Here is a 24,250-nt window from a genome sequence, read left to right on the forward strand (position 1 = left end):
GGTCTCCCACATAGGTCTAGGGGCCCAAGGACTTGGGCCATCTTCTGCTTTCTTAGGGTACAGCAGAGAACTGGATTGGAAGTGCAGCAGCCAGGACTCAAACTGAAACCTATATGGTATGCCAACACTGCAGGCCGGGGATTTAACCTGCTGTGCCACAGTCTGGCCCCTTATATGCTCTTTATTTACATTGATTGTTAATCTCTTAACTACATTGCTTTTTCTTGTTGGCAGTGTGTTTCTTGCTGTCTCCCTGACCCTAAACATTCTGCACACATTTGCATACACACACACAATTTTTAAACAATTGATCCACTTGGGGCCAGTGCTGTGGCGCAGCAGGCTAACACCCTGGCCTGCAGTGCCGGCATCCCATATGGGCGCTGGTTCTAGTCCCGGCTGCTCCTCTTCTGATCCAGCTCTCAGCTATGGCCTGGAAAAGCAGCAGAAGATGGCCCAAGTCCTTGGGCCCCTGCACCCACATGGGAGACCCTGAAGAAGCTCCTAGCTCCTGGATTTGAATCAGCGCAGCTCCGGCCGTTTGCGGCCAATTGGGGAGTGAACCATCAGATGGAAGATCTCTCTCTCTCTCTGCCTCTCCTCTCTGTGTAACTTCGACTTTCAAATAAATAAACAAATAAATCTTTAAAAAAAATTGATCCACTTGGGACACGGAGGCATGCATTTATCAATTTCATAACAACTCTGTTGTTTCATGTGATAAGCTAATTTAAAATAGCTCTCAATTTGCAGAGGTTATTTTATAGAAAAAAATAAAACCTGAAAGAAGCCAAAATTGGCTTCTGTAGAAACCTCTGCTACTGTGCTAGTCTGCAGGCTAAGTGAAAAATCGGCAGTATGCTTCCTCCCACACAGAATATGGCCAGCCACCCTATGAAAGGAGAAAGAGAAAAGAGAGCTGTGTCTGAAGTTTATTAATTTCTTTGTCATTATCTTTTATGAGAAAAAAAGTATTCTCAAAGAACTATCTTCCTCAGGTTTATGGAATAATTAGCATGTAATTATAATGAATAAAGCTATTGTTTTATAATCTCCTTCATTTTATTTTTTCACTTAAACTGATTTTTTCAGCTAGCTTACATTATTAAGATTTTGATGCAATAAAAATAATTAAAGTATTACTAAATCTGGATAAATGGAAGCTTTAGCTTTCTGTTTAATTGAATATAATGCATATATATTTCATATATATCTATTTAATTTTTTTGTTTTTTAATTCCATGTTTTAGGATTGTTAAAGGCTGGTAAGACCAGTTCTGTGGACTCCCTTCCAGAACTATTGACGTCAGACTCTGAAGGAAGCTATGTAGGACTGGGTAGTCCTAGAGATTTACAGTCCCCTGATTTTACAACCGGATTTCATTTGGATAAAATTGAGGTTTGTTTCTTAAAAGCAGTTTCCAGACATGCTGACAGTTCATCTTGTTTTTTATTAACTTTGGTCTAACTTTAAAACACTCTCCTGGTTGGTTTAGGAGGAAATATAACTAATTATGTAATATTTGTTGTGTTAGTTTTCTAAAATTCACATAACCTTTCTGGTTTTGAAATTTTTTTTAAAGATTTTTTATTTATTTATTTGAAAGTCAAAGTTACACAGAGAGAGGAGAGGCGGAGAGAGGGAGAGGTCTCCCATCCACTGATTCACTCCCCAATTGGCCGCAATGCCCGGAGCTGCACCGATCCGAATCCATGAGCCAGGAGCTTCTTCTGGGTCTCCCATGTGGGTGCAGGGACTCAAGGACTTGGGCCATCTTCCACTGCTTTTCCAGGCCACAGCAGAGAGCCGGATGGGAAGTGGAGCAGCCGGGACTTGAACCGGTGCTCAGATGGGATGCTGGCACTTCAGGCCAGGGCTTTAACCCGCTGTGCCACAGCGCTGGCCCCTGGTTTTGGAAATTTTAATAGTAGTTTTTAGCTTTTATATTTCTAATCTTCTTTCTCTAAGTATAATATCGATGTAAAATATAGTAACACTGCGTAAACATATTAAAATATATTTATAGATAAATTATTGATATATGGTTTCTGAAATGTCAGCAAACACTAGATAAAAGTTAGTAAAGAAAAATGATTTTGAAAACAAAATTCTATGTACTGTCTTTCTCCATGGTGTTTTTTAACTGGAGTAAAACAAGCTAGAATGATTGAGTTCTTCTAGTTAGGCACAATTGACATTAACCTGCAGGATTCCTAATGTGGTCAGCTCTGAGGAAGGTGTTTTTTTGACTTTTCTTAACTTTTTGTTCCATAGTTGTTCATCTGTAAGGCTAAAAAAATCCAACTTATTAGAGAAAAATATTTTTCTCTTGTTTGCACATGTACAGAACATATTGGAACCATTAGAAACAATGGGGATTTACCTTTTAAGTCTCAGGATATTTTGTTTAAATTTTGTTTAATGTAGAGTAGAATTTTAGGAATAATTACTCAAATAAGGTTGATCTAAAAGACAATTGAGATTTAAAGGAAGATTGAAGGCTTATTGTGAATGCTTTCCATAAATAAAGTAATCTGTTATGAAGTTGGAAATACCATTTTAATAGTTTCCTTGACCTGTTAGAAAAGCAGTAGTTTTAAGGTTCCTTTTGAAGTGTCAATATTATTTAATTTTGTTCAGAATACTTTAATTTTGGGGGCCAGCGCCATGGCTTACTTGGTTAATCCTCCTCCTGTGGCGCCGGCATCCCATATGGGCACCGGGTTCTAGTCCCAGTGGCTTCTCTTCCAGTCCAGCTCTCTGCTGTGGCCTGGGAAAGCAGTGGAGGATGGCCTAAGTGCTTGGGCCTCTGCATCCGCATGGGAGACCAGGAAGAAGCACCTGGCTCCTGGCTTCGGATAGGCATAGCTCCGGCTGTGGCGACCATTTTGGGGGTGAACCAATGGAAGGAAGACCTTTTTCTCTGTCTCTCTCACTGTCTAACTCTATCTGTCAAATTAAAAAAAAAAAAAAAAGAATACTTTAATTGTATTCAGAGTGATGTAAATGACTTTTATACCAGACTTTCATTTTGTTTTATACTGAAGTATTGGAAACCAGTTTTAAATTACTGCTTAATATCTTATTTGGACAACTTGTATTTATTAACATTTCTATTTATTATTTGTGTAAACAGCAACCTAACATGTAAACTTGTTTCCCTAAAAATTATTCTCAAAGCTCACAATGATCAGGTTACAGTAAATGGTGTGGTTTGAGAATTAAGGCATTAAGCTATAGAAGAACATGAATTGAGAATACTAGATGATTTAAAGTGAGAAGATTTTATTCCTTACTATAATACAACTAGTAATTTTTATGTACCAACTATATGTTAGCTAGTAAACTAGGTGCCTGCTGTTATTAACTTCTTTCAATTTTTTTTTTTCCTTCCTCCAGGGGAAAGTTAAACCATATGTTAATGGTACACCTGCTACTCATTTTAGGGAAAATTTTAAACCAGGGGAAAAATCACCAGGACTTAAAATATCTGCCCCACAGCCCATTCCCAGTTACAGAATTGATAATGCAAGCTCTTCCAGTTGGGTTACTGGCTCTTTCAGGTATGGTTTTCATTTTGTTCTGTGTCTGTTAGTCTGAAAAATATTTATTTTTAGTTAAATGAAACAATGATGAACATCGGAAAAATATTAATGTACTCATAGATTTCTGATACACAAAAAAATTCCCTAGATGCATATGAATTGCTTACCACCTATAGTAGGCTTTTTTCCCTCTGGAAAAAATTTAGTTGCCTTTGTATTATCATCAGTGAATAGTAGCAAATGCTGTATTTATATATATAACTAATATATGTATAAAAATATGTGGGAATATAAACAAATGATATATACATATGTATGTTTACATTAGTCATTTTTTAGGTAATATATTTGAAACCTCTACTCAAGAAGAGCATTTTCTCATTTGTAGAATTAATGTATCTTTTGTAGTACTTTCAGGGATTTTTAAAATCTCACAGATGGTATTGTTATTCTGTTAATTTTCATAGGCTATTTAGTTAATGTTGTACTGCCCTTTTTCACTTGCCTGTATTTTACACATTTTTTCTCTCATTTGGAAAATCCAGATGAAGGAAGACAAGTAGTTAGGATGCGGTGTGTGTTCTTTCGTAGTGCCTCATGAGCTTGTGCTTCATCTTTGTGTGCCAGCTGTGGCTTGTAACAGGATGAAGACTGTTATTGGACTTCTGATACTGTTATCAGAGCACTTTGTATGATCCTCATGAAATATACTGTATTTTACTCAGTTGAAACAAAGCTTATGATATTATACTCCAGTTTGTATTGCTTCATTGGATAGGTATTCATAAATAAATCTCAAATTTTTGCCTGAGTGAACAAATTGGAACATAATTTGTGGGCAAATCTGGCACCTTTGAATTACTAATATTGGAGATATTTTTTAAAAATTTTTTTCTGTATTTAATTAATTGAAAGGCACACATGCACACATATACACATAAACACAGAGGGATTTTCCATCTGCTGGTTCACTCCTCAAATGCCTGTAGGTTGGGCGAGGCCAAAACCAGGAGCCTAGAACCTAGTCCAGGTCTCCAGCATGTGTGATAGGGACCTGAGTACTTCAGCCTGGGCATCCATTAGTAGAAAACTGGATTAGAAGTAGATCACAGATAAACTCAGGGACCTGGATATGGGATGCAGGCATCCCAAATGACATCTTTTTTTTTTTTTTTTTTTTTTTTAAGATTTATTTATTGGGGTTGGCACCATGGTGTAGTGGGTAAAGCCACTGCCTGCAGTGCTGACATCCCATATGGGTGCTGGTTCAGGTCCCAGCTATTCCACCTCCAATTCAGCTCTCTGCTATGGCCTGGGAAAGCAGTGGAAGATGGCCCAAGACCTTGGGCCCCTGCATCTGTGTGGGAAACCCAGAAGAAACTCCTGACTCCCGGCATCATATCGGCTCATCTCATCTCCTGCCATTGCTGACATTTGTGGAATAAACCAGCAGATGGAAGGCTTCTCTCTCTGTCTCTGCCTCTGCCCCTCACTGACTCTGCCTTTCAAGTAAATAAATAAATATATTTTTAAAAATATTTATTGAAAGAGTTATGGAGAGAGAGAGAGAGAGAGAGAGAGATACTCCATCTGCTGGTTCACTCCCCAAATGGCTACAATGTCCAGCGTTGGCCAAAGCCAAGAGCTTCATCAAGGTCTCCCACATGGGTGGCAAGGTCTCAAGTATTTGGATCATCTTCTGCTGCTTTTCCGAGGCCACCAGCAGGGAGCTGGATTGGAAGTGGAGTAGGCAGGACACGAACCGGCACCCACATGGAATGCCAGCATCACAGTTGTTGGCCTTGCTTTAACATGCCACAGTGTGGGCTAATATTATGAGTATAAAATTAACTGAAAATAGATCTTTGTGTAAAATAAGAATGGGAATAGGAGAGTCAAGAGGAAGAAGAGGGGGAGTGCGGGTGGGAAGGAAGTTAGGGTGGGAAGAATCACTATGTTCCTAAATTTATATATGTGAAATGCCTGAAGTTTGTGTACCTTAAATAAAATTTTAAAAAATTTGAAAAAGAGGCCGGCGCCGCTGCTCACTAGGCTAATCCTCCGCCTAGCGGTGCCGGCACACCGGGTTCTAGTCCCGGTTGGGGCGCCGGATTCTGTCCCGGTTGCCCCTCTTCCAGGCCAGCTCTCTGCTGTGGCCAGGGAGTGCAGTGGAGGATGGCCCAGGTGCTTGGGCTCTGCACCCAATGGGAGACCAGGAAAAGCACCTGGCTCCTGGCTCCTGCCATCAGATCAGCGCGGTGCGCCGGCCGCAGTGCGCCGGCCGCGGCGGCCATTGGAGGGTGAACCAACGGCAAAGGAAGACCTTTCTCTCTGTCTCTCTCTCTCACTGTCCACTCTGCCTGTCTGCCTGTAAAAAAAAAAAAAAAAAAAAAAAAAAAAAAAATTTGAAAAAGAAACAAAAAAACAAAGAAAGCAAGGCATTTGTACATACATACATACAACAACAACAACAACAAAAAACTGCTGTTCCAAGTGCTTTCCATGGGAATACTTTTAAAATATGTTTTAATAAGAACTTGGTATAAAGTCAGCAGTGTAGGTTTCCTTTTCCTGCAGCAGAATGCCTACTGACAATTAGCACTGTGTCCTAAGCATTTACAATATTAATACATATAGAAGTACTTCTACATTCTCTCTAAAGTGTTGTCTAGCAGGAATAATAAGTATAATTTCTTTTTTCATAAGAGAATAAAAGAATCAGTTTACTCTTTATGATGTAATAATAAGACTTATTTTTAACCATGTCATAGGCTTTATTTATATCATAAATTTATAATCTAAAAATGATTTATTATCATTTATTTCTAAAAATGATACAATTTTTGGGTGGGTGATTAAGGTACAGCTCCTTATAAGAATCTCTAATATTATTGAGCCTCCACCAGATTTTCTGTTAAGTGTTTGTTTTTTAATATTAGCAGTAATAAGAACTTTTTGGGGGGCTAGCACTGTGGTGTAGTAGGTAAAGTCCTGGTTCAAGTCCTGGCTACTCCACTTCCCGCTCTCTGGTATGGCCTGGGAAAGCAGTAGAAGATGGCCCAAGTCCTTGGGCTCCTGGACCCCTTGGGTCCAGGGAGACCTAGAAGAAGCTCCTGGCTCCTTGGTTCAGATCAGCTCAGCTCTGGCCACTGCAGCCATTTGGGGAGTGATCCAGCAGATGGAAGACCTCTCTGTTTCTCTCTCTCTTTGCCTCTTTGTAACTCTGCCTTTCAAATAAATAAATAAATCTTTAAATTTAGTTTCAATGTAGTTTGGGAGTTGAGCTTTCTAGGTAAATGAATACTTTATAAAGTAACTTTCTTATGTCTTTTAGTCCTGTCAGCCCTCCTGTCGTGGATCTCAGAACCATCATGGAAATAGAAGAAAGTAGACAAAAATGTGGAGCTACACCAAAATCAAATTTGGGGTAGGTTATAAACTCATTCAAAAGAAGATTGTGTTGTATTTTTTGCTCCAAAGAAATGTACAGACCTACCTGTATCTCTGCTACTATTTTTCTGTGCTTTATGTTATAGTTAACTATGAGTCTTTTTCTGGATAATTTAGCCTTTATTTCTGAAGTATTTGCTAATGATTAAGTCAAGGTGATAGACCAGCTCTTGTGGAATGTAGTACTTAACCTCTAAAAGAGAATAGCTGAAGATGGAAGCCTTGTGCAAGTTCCTCTTGAAAGTAGGATATGTAAGAGAATTCATACCTAGCTATTACTTGAGCATTGATAGTGTACACTGATATTGTCACTGTTGAAACTTGTGACTATTTTAATTCAATTCAATTATCTCAAATAAATAAACATTATTATTTATAGCCTTCATTAAGCAGAAATTAATGCTAATTGATTTAATTTCTAGCAAAGTGATTTCTCATGGAGTTAAGCTTTCTCAGAAGCAGCGAAAAATGATTGCACTGACTACCAAAGAAAACAATGCAGGAGTGAACAGCATGGAGACAGTTTTAACTCCTCCTTCAAAAGCCCCCAAACCAGTGAATGCATGGTATGTTCTTTTTGTTATTAAAGATAGCTTATAAGATATTTCTTCACTTTTGAACCTTACTCTGTATCCCACCATGTTTCTAAAATCTTTTCAAATATTGTATTCCCTCTTTTGCTTTTAAGTTAAAAATTGGAATTTGAGGCCGGCGCCATGGCTCAATAGGCTAATCCTCCGCCTGAGGCACCGGCACACCGGGTTCTAGTCCTGGTTGGTGCGCCAGATTCTGTCCCGGTTGCTCCTCTTCCTGTCCAGCTCTCTGCTGTGGCCCGGGAGTGCAGTGGAGGATGGCCCAAGTGCTTGGGCCCTGCACCCACATGGGAGACCAGGAGGAAGCACCCGGCTCCTGGCTTCGGATCAGCGCAGTGCGCCGGCTGCAGTGGCCACTGGGGGTTGAACCAATGGAAAAAGGAAGACCTTTCTTTCTGTCTCTCTGTCTCTCACTGTCCACTCTGCCTGTCAAAACAAAACAAAACAAAACAAAAAAATTGGAATTTGGGAAGCAAAGACTTCATTTTTTCCTTTGTTTTTGTTTTAATTTTGGATGTTTTCACATCCACATTTGAAAATCATAATGTCTATTTTTTTCATATATGGAATAATGTTTTCTTGATATTCAATTAGTTTATCTGTTATTTAAAATAATTTTAGTTTCTTATTTTCTTAATAGATATATACCATAAGCAGGTGGGCATTTGTTCTAGTGGTTAAGTACTGGTTAGATTTCCCTGTCCCCTATACATGGGGGTGGTATCTGGGTGTAGCTTAATTGAATATATAAAAGGGGTTGAGTTTAGACGTGGATTTGAGTACCACCCATTTCCATGCCTTCTTGGAAATCTCAGATGTACCATGGTATCAGGTGCATAATGGGAGTGTATTGTGGGTTCTAAGTTTGCAACATTACAGAACTTGTGAGTTCTGCTACATGGAAGGTGGTGGGATGCTGTTGCATGTATTGGGAGGTATGCAGAAAGGGAGATTTGGATGGTGACAGAAAGGATGTTTAGATAGTGCAGACCAACTGTCACTCAGGCTGGGCTGGGCTGTCAGGCAGGGGCCAACCATGGCTGTTGGGTCTACTGGCAAGGGCTTCTGCATGAGCCATGCTGGAGCTGTCATGCAGTATGCCAGCAGTAGCTGTTGTCATGCTATGGGCCTTGTTGCCACACAGGTTGGCTGGGGCTTTCACAAGGCAGGTCAGCTACATTGCTGTCAGTACTGCAGGCTGCATTTTTTTTTTTTTTGACAGGCAGAGTGGATAGTGAGAGAGAGAGACGGAGAGAAAGGTCTTCCTTTGCCGTTGGTTCACCCTCCAATAGCCACTGCAGCCGGCGCACCGCGCTGATCCGATGGCAGGAGCCAGGTGCTACTCCTGGTCTCCCATGGGGTGCAGGGCCCAAGCACTTGGGCCATCCTCCACTGCACTCTCTGGCCACAGCAGAGAGCTGGCCTTGAAGAAAGGCAACCGGGACAGAATCCGGTGCCCCGACTGGAACTAGAACCCAGTGTGCCGGCGCCGCAAGGTGGAGGATTAGCCTAGTGAGCCGCGGCGCCGGCCAATGCAGGCTGCATTTTTGTGTGGCTAATTGCAGCTGTCAAGCCTCAAGTCCCGTTAGCTGACTTACCTGCCCACATCATTTCCCCCTTTGGAGATTTTTTTACTTTAATCTTAATGGGAGGTCAAGGGAGGAAGGTCCATCTGTCACTTATATTTATTTATTTATTTGAGAGGTAGAGTTAACAAATAGTGAGAAGGAGAGAGAGAGAAATGCCTTCCATCTGCTGGTTCACTCCCCAGTTGGCTGCAACAGCCGGAGCTGAGCTGATCAGGAGCTTCCTCTGGGTCTCCCACGTGGGCAAAGGGGCCCAAGTGCTTGGGACATCTTGTATTGCTTTCCCAAGCCACAGGAGAGAGCTGGATCAGAAGTGGAGCAGCCGGGACTAGACCCCTGCGTCCCTATGGGATGCTGGCACTGCAGGTGGAGGATTAACCTACTGCACCACAGTGCCAGCCCCGCATCTGTCACTTCTTTATGCTGTGTCGGGCTGTCATATCGGCCTACCCAGGGAGAGCAGATCCCTGGCTGGCTGATCTAGAGATGTTGTTTGAGGAGCTCGAGATCTGCCACCAGCCGTTGGCAATGGTTGGATTCCCTACATGACAATTGTTTTGGTATGGAACTATTGAATTCGGGAAGAGACAGATTTTATTGGAAGAATACAAATGGGCATAGAAGGAATAAGGGAAGGAACCATGTCAAAGAAGGGAGATCATTTTTTATTGCTCCCCAGATGGCAGAAGCTAACAGGCTTCCCATACCAAAATCATAAAACCAATTACTTAATTTTAAATCCTTTTGATATCTGTCTCCATAAATAATGTACGGATGACAGATTTCATTAGTCATTGTGCATATGTAGCCTCATCAAGTAGGTGTTCTAGGGTCAGTCAGTTGTCTATGACCACTGAAGCTAGGGAATCCACAGAACTGTGCTCTCGAGCCTGGCCAGTGGTTTGTGCTGTGTTGCCCAGGCAGCCGACAGGTTTCTTAAAGCAACTTCGTGGAATATAGTAAGACTCTCTCCCATTAAGGTCGAACACTTTGCCAGGGACTTTTCCTGATAGTAGTGGCTTCCTGAGAAAAATAGAAGTAGGAAAAGCATTTTAGTCCAATTTACAGATTTTATTTATAGAATGATTCATGACTATAGTGATTTACCTATAGACTTTTAAATATTTCATGAAGATATATATTCTTCACCTAAAGAATTATCTGATGCCCTTTTATTCTTTTAGAAGATGTTGTTATACTATATTTATTTTAATATCTGCAAATTTATATATAAATTTATATATAAATTTAATGTCTGCAAATTACAAATTAGTCCTTAAGTCTGCTTATGGTTGTGGTAGGATTTTTCCCTAATCTGGTTACCATTTATTCACCTGTTTATACAATTCCCAGTATATAATTATATTCCTTGTGCTTGCTATTAGGTATGGCAATGGAAAAGTATTTAAGATACCTGTTTTATTTGCATTGAAGTTCTAACTAGTAGAATTTTAGGTCTAATGTGGAAACACCAAGGATATATGGGATTTGGCTACTTTGCGTTATCAAATATTTTACTTGGAGAAACAATACAATATTTCTTACCAATCATCTTGAGTGGAAGAATGCACATTCTTTGTGACCTGGCTTCATATATGAATGTAAATTCTTCCAGTTTCCATCTAGAGCTAACATATATTGTAAACTGATTTTACTCTTGAAAGCAAAAGTTTCAGAACTGCTTTAGATGAGGAACAAAATCCTGGTTAAGTTTTGTGTGGACACAAATGTCTACAGAATACTTTGTAAAGTCCTATGGTTGCTAAGATAGAAAATAGCCAGAACTTCTCAGTTGGGAAAGTAAAATTGTGGACATTCAAACACAGTATCAAATTATGGCATAATCAGAGGAAAGAATAATAGAACCTATTTAAAGACTTTTATATAAGACATTTTATAGGTATGGGTTAGCGAATATATATGAGTTTAAGATATTTTGTAAATATCTTAGTGCTCTGATTTGGACAAGATCTGACTCCCCACTCATGCAGACGTTGAAATCTTGAAGTCTTATGTTAATCATTAAGAGATTAATATTAACAGTGGCTGGCTGAAGGATAGAGGCTTGATTCACTTGTGGTGACTGGGAGGGAGGCCTAGTAGGAGGTTTTTAGGTAACTGAGGCCATGCCCTTGGAAGGTGGTTTTCTTGAGAGAGTTGGTTATATAAGCAGAGTATAGCCATGCCTGCTCTGTGTCCTGGCTCACCATGTGATCCTCTGCACATGCTTTACCATTGCCAGTCTCTACCAGATGCCAGGCTGAGGGGCCACTCAATTTTGGCCTGAACCTCCAAACTGTGAGCCAAAGCAAATTCCCTTCATAAGTGGCTTTTCTCTGTTATTTTAGTTCAAAGAATGAAGACGTGATTTGTATACTTACCCTATGTTTATTCTTTTTTTTTTTAACTTTCATTTAATGAATATAAATTTCCAAAGTACGGCTTATGGATTACAATGGCTTCCCCCCCATAACGTCCCTCCCACCCGCAACCCTCCCCTTTCCCACTCCCTCTCCTCTTCCATTCACATGAGGATTCATTTTCGATTCTCTTTATATACAGAAGATCAGTTTAGCATACATTAAGTAAAGATTTCAACAGTTTGCTCCCACACAGAAACATAAAGTGAAAAATAATAGATGATTTTTTACATGATGATGAAATCAGATCAGACCTATTGTCACGTTTAATCCCAGTGAGAGTCAAGTTGGGAATTGAGGAGATTTTGTCCTCAGTAACTTTAAAAGATACCATTTTGGACTATAAATCTTTTTAAATCAGGAAATCCCTAAATTAACCACTAGAATTGATCTGACAGCTTATGCTTTTACTAACAATGGTTATGATGCTTCTGTATTTAAAGAAATTAGTTTTATGGGGAATGTTCAGGGAGTTTTCTGACAAAAATATTTACCTGGAGTGTTCTCAGTTGATTAAAGGTAGTCTGTAGTTATACCCTGACTACTTTGTTTTTTTAGTAGAAACTTTCAGCTAAGTGTGCTTTTGAGGATGGGAGTTGGGAAGGAAATGGGGAGGGGTTTATTGTATGTATATTTGATTTTTATGTTCTGTGTATGTATTGGTTTTGGGGATTTTTTTGTGACAAAAGTTCATCAAATTTGTTCCTTTTAAAGAAATGTTTTTAGCATGAATAGCTTAGTAAATCATGTTTTTGAAAAAAATCTATAAAGAAGACTAATCTTGGGGACAAGTGTTTGACATAGCACATGGGATGCCTACATTCCCATATCAAAGTGGTTGAGTTTGAATCTTGCTGCTGCTTCTAATCCAGCTTCCTGCTAATGTGCATCCTGGGAGGTAGTAGGTAATGGTTCAGGTATTGAGTCCCTGCCTCCCATGTAGAAGACTCAGATTGAGCTCTCTGGGTTCTTGGCTTTGGCCTGTTGCAGCCCCAGTTGTTGTGGACATTTGGGGAGTGAACCAGCAGGTGGAAGATCTCTTTCTGATTCTCTCTCTCTCCCCTTCTCTGTCTCTACCTTTCAAATAAAATGAAGACAATAAATAAAAATTAAGACCATTTCAGTCATATTAAATAAGATTGACTAGGGTAAATGACTTTTGAATGTGGATGAAGTAATGTAGTGATTAAATCCGGGTTCTGGAGTGAGCTTTGCCTGAGTCTAAATTTTGATTCTGTTGCTTGACAGCAGTGTGAATCTAAATATCTAAATCAACTATTTAATCTTTCTCTGTCTCAGTATCCTTGCCCATAAAATGAGTTTAATACCACTACTCACCAGGACTGTAAAGATTAAGCCAAGTTAGTACATGGAACATTTTTAGCACAGCACTTTCTATACTGTGTAATCAAATAAATAAATGTTAACCATTATTTACTTGAATAAATTATAACTCAATTTATGATATGTTCACATAATTAACTCCTTATTATATCTTTTTAGTGATTTTTGTTTTCGTTTAGAAAAATCTGTAAGGCAGTTTATGTTGTTTAGTATTTACTGAGTAAATGAAAAGGTGGTCAAGATTTTCAACTAATGTTTTTATGAATAGATACTTAGTTCATATACTAATGAAATAAAGTATTAGTCATCATTTTCTTCTTACCTCTTTTATATTTTTTAAGACTAAATGCTTAGTTCATATGCTAATGAAATAAAGTGTTAGTCATCATTTCCTCTTATCTATTTTATATTTGGCTCTTTATAAGAAGTATGTTGTTGCCTTGACTTCTTATTGAAGGTAATGGTAGATGGATGGCAAAGGATGAGTTCTGGTGCTGGTGCAGCAGGTTAAGCCTCAACCTACAACACCAGTATTTCTGTTATAGTGCCAATTTGATTCCTGGCTGCTCAGCTTCAGATCAAGATGCCTGCTAATGCTCCTGGGAAAGCAATGGATGATGGCCCAAATACTTAGGCTCCTACCATCCATGTGGGAGACCTCAAATGCAGTTTCAGGCTCCTGGCTTCAGCCTGGCTTAGCCCTGGCCATTGTGGCCATTTGGGGAGTGAACTAGAAGATGGAAGATTTATTTCTCTCTGTGTGTCTTCTCTGTCACTCTGTCTTTCAAGTAAATAAAAGAAGTCTTTTTTTTTTTTTTTATGATGAGATCTGAAGTCATAAAAATTAGTATAGATACCAGTTGTGCCATATCTCTGATGATCCTATGGTCATTAAGAGCCTGAACTTTGGCTTTATTCTTCATACTAGATGTGATGGAAATATTTATCTTTCTGGATTACAGTTATGAAGATAAATTAGATAATGTGTGTGAAAGTGTTTTGTACGTATAGTTGATGGTTTGGTCAGAAACAGATATGAATTAGCTATTCAAATAAAATGTAAGATTTTAGAAGGCCTTTCTTTTTTATAGGGGATCTAAAATAGTTTATGAACTTAATCTGATATGACTTTATGGCTTCAAAATATAAATTTAACTCTTTTCAATATTATTTGATTAATTGATTAACATTTGTGTTTGTTTCCGAACATGGCCATTTTGTTTTCTATGTAATTAAACATGGAGAAAAATCAAAATTAGACCAGAAAATTGTTGATGTTATTATTGTTTATGATTTTGACCATCTAGTGTTAAAATTTATGGGGCTGGTTTGTTTTACTAGATTCTTCTGTTCATGATTAATTGAATAATGGTAATTAATCAATTAATGGTTGCTGGATTAAGGGTGGAAGCCTGAATCATTTGTCTAAATTGGCAACTGGGCTAAATGGGAGGTCTTTAGCTCACTGAGGTCATGCCCTTGGAAGGTGGTTCTCTTAGATTTTTTTTAAATATGATATCACTTTCTTTTGCAGGACTACTTCTCTGCATACAGTTTCATCCAAATCATTCCGGGATTTCTTACCAGAAGAAAAGAAATCTGTTACTGGACATAGTTTAGGAGATTATGTCAAGAAAGTTTCTATTAAAGGAGTTGAATATTCTCAGGCATCAAAAATTGTAAGGTAATGAACTTAAACCCAGTATATTTTCTGTCTTAAGATATTCTGTGGTGGTTTTATTTTCTGAAATAATCATAAAAAATTTATGAGGCAGTTTTTTTTAGTATATTCTTTTACATTCAAAATTAAAATAAGCATGTATATTACCACTTTTTTTATGGAAGCAATTTTATTGAGGAATTTGTCTTACAACAAACTACATATATTTAAGGTATGGAATAGGAAGTTTGGAGTATGTATATATAACGCTTGGGAGATCATCACAGCATTCAAGATAGTGAACATCATCATCATCAGATGTTTCCTCCTGCCTGTAATCTGCAAACAACTACTAAAATGCATCTGACAATATAAAATAGCTTCTATCTCTTAAGAGTTTTATTTCAGTGGAATCATTCAGTGGTACTCTTTTGAAAAATGTGTTCCTTTACTCAGTATAATTTTTTGAGGTTTATGCATGTTGTTAAATGTATCAATAGCTGATTGCATTTAATTGGTAGTTTTCATTGTATGGATATACCATCATCTCTATTCTGTGTCTACTGATGGACCTTTGGTTATTTTCAGTATTTTCTCTAGCCATTTTTGTAAGTGATTTTAACTGTCCAATATATTCTAAAAAGATGTTTCATATTTTAAATAGTTACATGAAACATAAAAGTCTATCCATAATTTAAAAGCATTATTTTAATAAAAATAGCTTCTCCAACATGACATATAAAGTTTCTTCTTAGTCATTGTTCCTAAGGGAATGTTCTTGAGACTTTAGGTAGTCCAGTGTTGGAAGAAGATATTTTAAATCACTTGACTAAATAATGATCTTTTCTTCCTGGTTTCCGCTAATATGACATCTCCCAAAGATATTAATCACTAAAATGTTTTAGACAAAACGAAATGTAATTTAAAATGTTAGTTACCAGATTAATGTTTTGTTTTATGTAATGGTAAATCTCTTATTTCTATGTCACACAATTTTTCATCTTAAGCCCCCTTTATAAAATGAAATCCATGTCCAATTCCAGTATACTATGCAGATAAGGTGAACTTATGACTCAGACAAGAAGAGGGACTAGGAACCATACCAGTTGAACCTCACCTTACCCATTCTGTCCCCAGCTCCTGAGGAACTGTCAAAGTCTTCTAACAACATTGCTTGGAAACTGGTGGTTTAGATGAAATGTTTAGACTTTTTTTTAATTTTTAATATCACTGTTAGCCTCCTTATTTTAGATTTATTTATTTATTTGAAAGGTAGAGCAACAGAGAGGAAGCGACAGATTTTTCATCCAGGGGTTTACTTCCCAATTGGCTACAACAGCCAGGTTTGGGTCAGGATGAGACAAAAGCCAGGAACTCCATCCTGGTCTCCTGCAGGGTGGCAGGAGTCCAAGCATTTGAGCCATCTTCTTTTTTTTTTTTTTTTTAAACTTTTATTTAATGCATATAAATTTCCAAAGTACGACTTATGGATTACAAATGGCTTCCCCCCCATACCGTCCCTCCCACCCACAACCCTCCCCTTTCCCACTCCCTCTCCCTTCCATTCACATCAAGATTCATTTTCGATTATCTTAATATACAGAAGATCAGCTTAGTATACATTAAGTATGGATTTCAACAGTTTGCTCCCACACAGAAACATAAAGTGAAAAATAATAGATGATTTTTTTAAATGATGATGAAATCAGAGCAGACCTATTGTCATGTTTAATCCCAGTGAGAGTCAAGTTGGGAATTGATAATTTCTTTTTTTTTTTTTTTTTTTTTTTTTTTTTACAGAGGATCAGTTTAGTATGCATTAAGTAAGGATTTCAACAGTTTGCACCCCCATAGAAACACAAAGTGAAATATATTGTTTGAGTACTCGTTATAGCATTAAATCTCAATGTACAGCACATTAAGGATAGAGATCCTACATGAGGAGTAAGTGCACAGTGACTCCTGTTGTTGACTTTACCAATTGACACTCCTGTCTATGGCATCAGTAATCTCCCTATGCTCCAGTCATGAGTTTCCAAGGCTATGGAAGCCCTCTGAGTTCTCCGACTCTTATCTTGTTTAGACAAGGTCATAGTCAAAGTGGAGGTTCTCTCCTCCCTTCAGAGAAAGGTACCTCCTTCTTTGATGACCTGTTCTTTCCACTGGGATCTCACTCGCAGAGATCTTTTGCCAGAGTGTCTTGTGAGCCATCTTCTGCTGGCCTTCCTAGGCCCGTTAGCAGAAAGGTGGATCAGAAGCAGAGCAGCGAGGTCTCAAATTGTCACTCTAATGTGAGATGCTGGCTTTGCAGCCCATGGTTTAATTCACTGTTCTACAACACCAGCCCCATGTAGACCATATTTTTAAATAGCAAGACATATAGCTTCTTTATTTTCCTAATGAGAGTCACACAAATCTGCCTCTGTTTGTATTCATCATCTTAATCCTCCTTTCTAGTTTTGTAATAGAAAAATTATCCCTGCCATGTATAGCCGTACCTATACGTCTGCTTTTATCTTACGCTTTCCCACTTCAGAGGACTTAAGCTATTAATTATCCCATTCTGTTCTTGAATAGATTCAATCTTTTCTTTTACTAGTTTCTTCCCATCTGGTTTTGGGTCTGTCTTATGTGGTCTGGATGGGAAAATCAATCCCTCCATACTTGATTTGAATAATTGTACTCCCCCCCTTCACAGCCACATTTCTCAAGGAAGCTGTCAATTCCCACTCTTTGATTCATTTTGCCTTTTAGCCATATTACTGAACTCAAAACACTTTAAGCTAAGTTCAGCAATGACCTTCATATTGCCAACAACATGAACTTTTTTTTTTCTTTTTTGACAGGCAGAGTGGACAGTGAGAGAGAGAGACAGAGAGAAAGGTCTTCCTTTTGCCGTTGGTTCACCCTCCAATGGCCGCCACAGCTGGCGCACTGTGGCCGGCGCACCACGCTGATCCAATGGCAGGAGCCAGGTACTTCTCCTGGTCTCCCATGGGGTGCAGGGCCCAAGCACTTGGGCCATCCTCCAATGCACTCCCTGGCCATAGCAGAGAGCTGGCCTGGAAGAGGGGCAACTGGGACAGAATCCGGCGCCCCGACCGGGACTAGAACCCTGTGTGCCGGCGCTGCAAGGCGGGGGATTAGCCTAGTGAGCCGCGGCGCTGGCACAACATGAACTTTTTATGTGACTTATAATACTTGATAAGTTCAATTATAGATCATCTCATTTCTTTTCATATTTTATATTTTTCTACACTGGTCTTGCCATTTCCTGCTTCTTTTATTTTCCTTCAGTATGTTGAGCCTTGTGGTAGGCAGTCAATGATTATTTTGTGAATGACTAAATGAATTTAAAACTTCCCTTCTTTTTCTTTTTTGACAGGTAGAGTGGACAGTGAGAGAGAGAGACAGAGAGAAAGGTCTTCCTTTGCCGTTGGTTCACCCTCCAATGGCTGCCGTGGCTGGCGCACCGCGCTGATCCAAAGGCAGGAGCCAGGTGCTTCTCCTGGTCTCCCATGGGGTGCAGGGCCCAAGCACTTGGGTCATCCTCCACTGCACTCCCACGCCATAGCAGAGAGCTGGCCTGGAAGAGGGGCAACCGGGACAGAATCCGGCGCCCCGACCGGGACTAGAACCCGGTGTGCCGGCGCCGCTAGGCGGAGGATTAGCCTGTTGAGCCACGGCACCAGCCGACTAAATGAATTTAAATTGTAGTTCTGTTTCAAGTAAGGTTTGTTTCTAGTATAATGAGTTATGTTGTATTCCTTTGATACATATGAAAATTAAATTCATTTATGCAATGCTTTTGTATTTTACATATTAATATATTTTGAAAATTTTTCAGTTTTCAGATAAAGAGTTGTCATAATTCTTAATACATTAAGGACCTGTATTTTCATAGTTGGTCACTAGATGGTGCTGTAACATCAGTGTTTTTAATTCGGAAGGCATGCCTTGCCCTGCTTTGAAGTTTGAATTGAATGGGTGTATGACAGTATCAAATGTTCATAGCGTAGTTGTTGATATGAGAGTTAATGTTTTAAATAGCTGTGGCTATCACTATAATGAGCCTCAGAAAGAAAATGCACAGCTTGGGTTTCACTTACTTTATCATGGAAAAAATATAAATGACAACTGAGCTTGTTTTAAAAGGAAATATCAAATATTACATTGTAAAATATTTAATGAAACACCTGAAATATACATAATATTCTACTGATCTCTGTTGGATACACACAAGGGGCTTTCAGAAAGGTAATGGAAAGGCATTTTATGAAAAAATATGTATGAGCCGACGCTGCGGCTCACTAGGTCAATCCTCTGCCTGCGGCGCCAGCACCCTGGGTTGTAGTCCCGGTTGGGGCGCCGGATTCTGTCCCGGTTGCCCCTCTTCCAGTCCAGCTCTGTGCTGTGGCCCGGGAGGGCAGTGGAGGATGGCCCAAGTGCTTGGGCCCTGCACCCATATGGGAGACCAGGAGGAAGCACCTGGCTCCTGGCTTCGGATCAGCGTGGCGCACCGGCCGTAGTGGCCATTTTGGGGGTGAACCAATAGAAGGAAGACCTTTCTCTCTGTCTCTCTCTCTCACTGTCCACTCTGCCTGTCAAAAAAAAAAAAAAAAAAGTATGGATTTAAATTATTTTTGTTCCAAAATTAACTCGTCTTTTAACTCCACTTTCCATAAATTTCCCTCATATAGGAGTATAATAATACACAGGCCCAGCTTTAGTGTGTTTGAAATCTGGTTGGTAAATCTGAATGCTTATAAACACATATGGTTGTTACATGACAGAGCAAGAATGCAATTACAGTTACAATATAATAGTACTAAAGAGATCACAAAGAAAAATATAATTAAGTGCCAAATGAGTAAAGAAAAAATGACCATGGGCTAGAGTTACTTGGAAAGACTTCATTGAGGAAGAAGGGTTAGAGCTGTTTCAGTTCATAAACACTTTGTATTCAACTCCAAATATCTGTTCATTGTATTTAAGATCATGTGGCTAAGAATAGGAAACCTAGATCAATTCATTACTGATCCCTTTCATTGTCTCAAGCTTTTGAACATAGGATGGGGTTTTTGAAAGACAGGCAATATAAACATAGGAAGTAGTGGGAGTTAAAGCCAGAAGACAGGAATGCTTGTAGATCCTTTGGGAGTGAGGGTGGCAGGGGAAGGGGCTCATCTTGGGAAATTCCACAGATTATACATTCCTGTTTTAATTGTAGAAAATGTGATTTTTTTTCAGGCTCAGGCAGGAATGGGAATGTCATTTGGGAGTATTAAAATGTAGAAGAGAGGGATTTGGGCAACTTTTATTTATGTCTTCATTTCATGTGTTTCTTATTTCATTTCACTTAAATACCCTGTTATGTAATTCTGGACAGACAATGAACTTAGTAGTAAGAAAACTCTTTGTGAGACAAACAAAAGTAATCACTAGCAACTCTAGTCTTATATAAAATCTTTGTAATTAAGCTAGTACAAAATTCTTTTTTTTCTTTTTTTATTTAGTAAATATAAATTTCCAAAGTACAGTTTATGGATTACATTGGTTCCCTCCCCCCCCCATAATTTCCCTCCCACTCGCACCCCTCCCATCTCCCGCTCCCTCTTCCATTCCATTCACATCAAGATTCATTTTCAATTCTCTTTTTATACAGAAGATCGATTCAGTATATATTAAGTAAAGATTTCATCAGTTTGCACCCACACAGAAACACAAAGTGTAAAAATACTGTTTCAGTACTAGTTATAGCATTACTTCACATTGGACAACATATTAAGGACAGATCCCACATGAGAAGTAAGTACACAGTGACTGCTGTTGTTGACTTCACAAACTGACACTCTTGTTTATGGCGTCAGTAATCTCCCTAGGCTCTAGTCATGAGTTGCCAAGGCTATGGAAGCCTTTTGGGTTTGCCGACTTCGATCTTATTCCGACAGGGTCATAGTCAAAGTGGAAGTTCTCTCCTCCCTTCAGAGAAAGGTACCTCCTTCTTTGATGTCCCCGTTCTTTCCACTGGGATCTCACTCACAGAGATCTTTCATTTAGGTCCTTTTTTTTTTTTTTTTTTTTTCCCCAGAGTATCTTGGCTTTCCATGCCTAAAATACTCTCATGGGCTCTTCAGCCAGATCCAAATGACTTAAGGGCTGATTCTGAGGCTAGAGTGCTATTTAGGACATCTGCCATTCTATGAGTCTGCTGTATATCCCGCTTCCCATGTTGGATCATTCTTTCCCTTTTTGATTCTATCAGTTAGTATTAGCAGACACTAGTCTTGTTTGTATGATCCCTTTGACTCTTAGACCTATCAGTGTGATCAACTGTGAACTGAAGTTGATCACTTGGACTAGTGAGATGGTACTGTACATGCCACCTTGATGGGATTGAATTGGAATCCCCTGGCACATTTCTAACTCCACCATTTGGGGCAAGTCCGATTGAGCATGTCCCAAATTGTACATCGCCTCTCTCTCTTATTCCCACTCTTATATTTAACAGGGATCACTTTTCAGTTAAAATTTAAACACCTAAGAAGAATTGTGTGTTAATTACAGAGTTCAACCAATAGTACTAGAACAAAAAAAAAAATACTAAAATGGATAAAGTATTACATTAGCTAGTACAAAATTCTATTTTTAAAAAATGCCAACTGTATGAGCAAAAAATAAGTTAACTGTTTTCTGAATTTATAAATTTATCAATATTAACATTCTTCAGTTTGAACAAAAATATTACAAAAATTTTAGTAAAACTTTACCAGAAGGCTAAATTTTATACACATTTTCTATTTTAGTGTTTGTCTTTGTTACTAATATATAAAATCTAATGCTATGTTTTTTGTTTGAAAATTTAGGATGTTTTAGATGTGTGTTCAATCATAGTTCAATTTTTTTTTTTTTAAAGATTTTATTTATTTATTTGAGAGGTAGAGTTTTAGACAGAAAGATCTTCTATCCACTGGTTCATTCCCCAAATGGCTGCATTGGCCAGTTCTGGGCCAATCTGAAGCCAGGAGCCTCCTCTGGTGCTCCCACATGGGTACAGGGGCCCGGGCACTGTAGCAGAGAGCTGGATTGGAAGAGGAGCAGCTGAAACACAGACTAGCACCCATATGGGATGCTGGTGCCACAGGCCGAGGCTTAGTCTACTAAACCACAGCTCTGGCCCCACAACTTTGCTTTATTTTAAGATGAACTTTTGATAAGCTCCAAGTTAATGTGATTATCCACTGAAAAAATCATTACTGGAAAGAGTTCTGGGGCTGTAGTCTTAAGAAGCATACTTGAGATTCACTCTAACACTGTTGTCCTTTTTGAACCTTTCTGAGCTTCAGTTTCATCATAAATGAAATGAGAATAATAATAATAATACCAATTGCACAGATTTACACTGAGGCTTTTAACAGTGAAAGTACTTTAACAGTCATAAAACATTGCATAAATATTTATGCTTAAATTCTGGTTGCTTCTCTTTGGTTTATCATTTTCAAGGACAGTCTATCTGCTGCTTGTTACTTAGGAGTTAAATAATAATTGATTCTATAATGTTTTCACGTTTCTTGGACAGTTTCAAAACATTTTATTTGATCCTTAGAACACCAGGGTGATTTCTGAGCACTTAAATCGTTATCTGTGTTTTGTTCTATGTTATGCTTTAATGTCTTAGCCTTTAATTTCTAGCCTTAGAATGATTTTAAGACATTCCAAGGGACTTACCGATCAAGACAATTTGTATTTAGTCTCTAACATAGTTCTATCTGAATGTAGAATTTTTCCTGTTTATTTTATAGTCATCCTAGTCTATAGTCTTATCATCTCATAACAAATTTGTCCCAATAGCTTTCTAGCTCATTTCTTCTGTACTTCATTTTTCTCCTTGTCCAGTGTTCTCATCTGCTTTGCCCTGGGATTTCTGTTATTTGGGTGTCACAGGTCAGTTAAGATCTAGCAGGTTTTAAGTCACAGAACAGCATTAAAACTAAGAATTATAACTAGACCCATTCTCACTTCATTTTTATTTAAGTATCTATATATGGAAGAAAAAGTTATCAGTAATTTAAAGGAATTGGAGCTTTAAAATAACAATAGCAGCCGGCGCCGTGGCTCAATAGGCTAATCCTCCACCTTGCGGCGCCGGCACACCGGGTTCTAGTCCCGGTTGGGGCGCCGGATTCTGTCCCGGTTGCCCCTCTTCCAGGCCAGCTCTCTGCTATGGCCAGGGAGTGCAGTGGAGGATGGCCCAGGTGCTTGGGCCCTGCACCCCATGGGAGACCAGGAAAAGCACCTGGCTCCTGGCTCCTGCCAGGATCAGCGCGGTGCGCCGGCTGCAGCGGCGGCCATTGGAGGGTGAACCAGCGGCAAAGGAAGACCTTTCTCTCTCTGTCTCTCTCTCTCACTGTCCACTCTGCCTGTCAAAAAAAAAAAAAAAAAAAAAAAAAAAAAAAAAAAAAATAAATAACAATAGCAACAAAAACCACAACAAACTCTGTTTCTATTTTACCCTGTATATAGAAAAAAAAACTTCTTAACTTTGTGTTTCAATCTTTTATTCTGTAATAACTTTTTTACAAACAACTATGTGCCAGATATTCTGCTGGACATTGAGATACAAAAATGAATGAAACACAGAATGAAACACAGTTCTATATCCTGAGAGACTGTCTAGTAGCTAAGACAGATGTGTAAACAATAATAACAGTATGTGAAGCTTTTTAATAGTGACTGAAGTTTTGTAGGAGGAAAGAGAGGGTGATATTTGAGCCAATATTTAAGGAACAAGGAGACATTTGAAATGGAATGCATTCCAGATGAAGAGGAATAAAGAAATAAAGACATCTGTGTCATAATGGGAAACATATTTCAAGTAAAAAAGACCTGGATTTGAATTCTCTCTCTGCAATTTATCCAATCTGTGAACCAGACAAATTGTATAATATTCTGAGTCCTAGTTTCCTGATATGTGTAATGCAGTATAGAGAACTGCAAGGATTAAATGAAATAATCTACATGGAAGTACTTAGACTCAGTAAATTTGTTTGCGCACACATCAGGTCTAAACATTTTATCTTTTACTGAATTCATTTTTATACTCTGGCCCTACTGTTTCTTTTCTTTTTTATTTTATTTCTCTTTAAATATCCTCCTTAACCTCAATCTAATCATTTTTTATTTATTGAAGAGAATGGCACATAAGTAAGCAACCAAAACCATTTACAGTTCTCTGTATTTATGCAATCGAAATACTATTTTATTGCTACTTTCCTTAGACTCAATGTCATTTCCTCATTGAAACCATCAGTGTATACAGTTATGTTTACTTGTCCATGAATCCATAGTACTTTGTACATGTTAGTGTTGGTATCAGTTACACTGCTTTATCATTGTACAAGCATAGTGTTGTTTTAAAAATTAAAAAATTTCCTCAATCAGAATTTTTTGAAGGAGGGGATCAAGGTTTTTTTTTTAAATATATGGTTCTAGTTTTTTAAAATTTTGAATTAGTTTTTAACAGATACAGTGTGTTTTGTAGACACAGTTCAGAGAATGTAATGATATTCCCTTCTCTCCCTCCCTTCCTCTCCCCCACCTTCCTTGATCCTCTTTTTCTGTCTTGTTTTTAGTTTTAGGATAGCATATTTT

The 24,250-nt window shown here is 38.5% G+C and overlaps 1 protein-coding gene across 2 annotated transcripts in view; it reads left to right on the forward strand.

Moving 5' to 3' along the window:
• The window catches only part of IBTK (inhibitor of Bruton tyrosine kinase), a 94,130-nt gene that overhangs the window by 56,730 nt on the left and 13,150 nt on the right, over positions 1–24,250 (forward strand). For both annotated transcript variants that reach the window (XM_008263147.4, XM_002714548.5), the window contains exons 22-26: positions 1,251–1,399; positions 3,401–3,564; positions 6,881–6,973; positions 7,419–7,562; positions 14,474–14,623. In XM_008263147.4, the coding sequence (XP_008261369.1) occupies positions 1,251–1,399; positions 3,401–3,564; positions 6,881–6,973; positions 7,419–7,562; positions 14,474–14,623 (700 nt within the window). The remainder of the gene's footprint in view (positions 1–1,250; positions 1,400–3,400; positions 3,565–6,880; positions 6,974–7,418; positions 7,563–14,473; positions 14,624–24,250) is intronic.

Source organism: Oryctolagus cuniculus, chromosome 5 (assembly GCF_964237555.1).
Source record: "Oryctolagus cuniculus chromosome 5, mOryCun1.1, whole genome shotgun sequence".
Classification (NCBI taxonomy): domain Eukaryota; kingdom Metazoa; phylum Chordata; class Mammalia; order Lagomorpha; family Leporidae; genus Oryctolagus; species Oryctolagus cuniculus.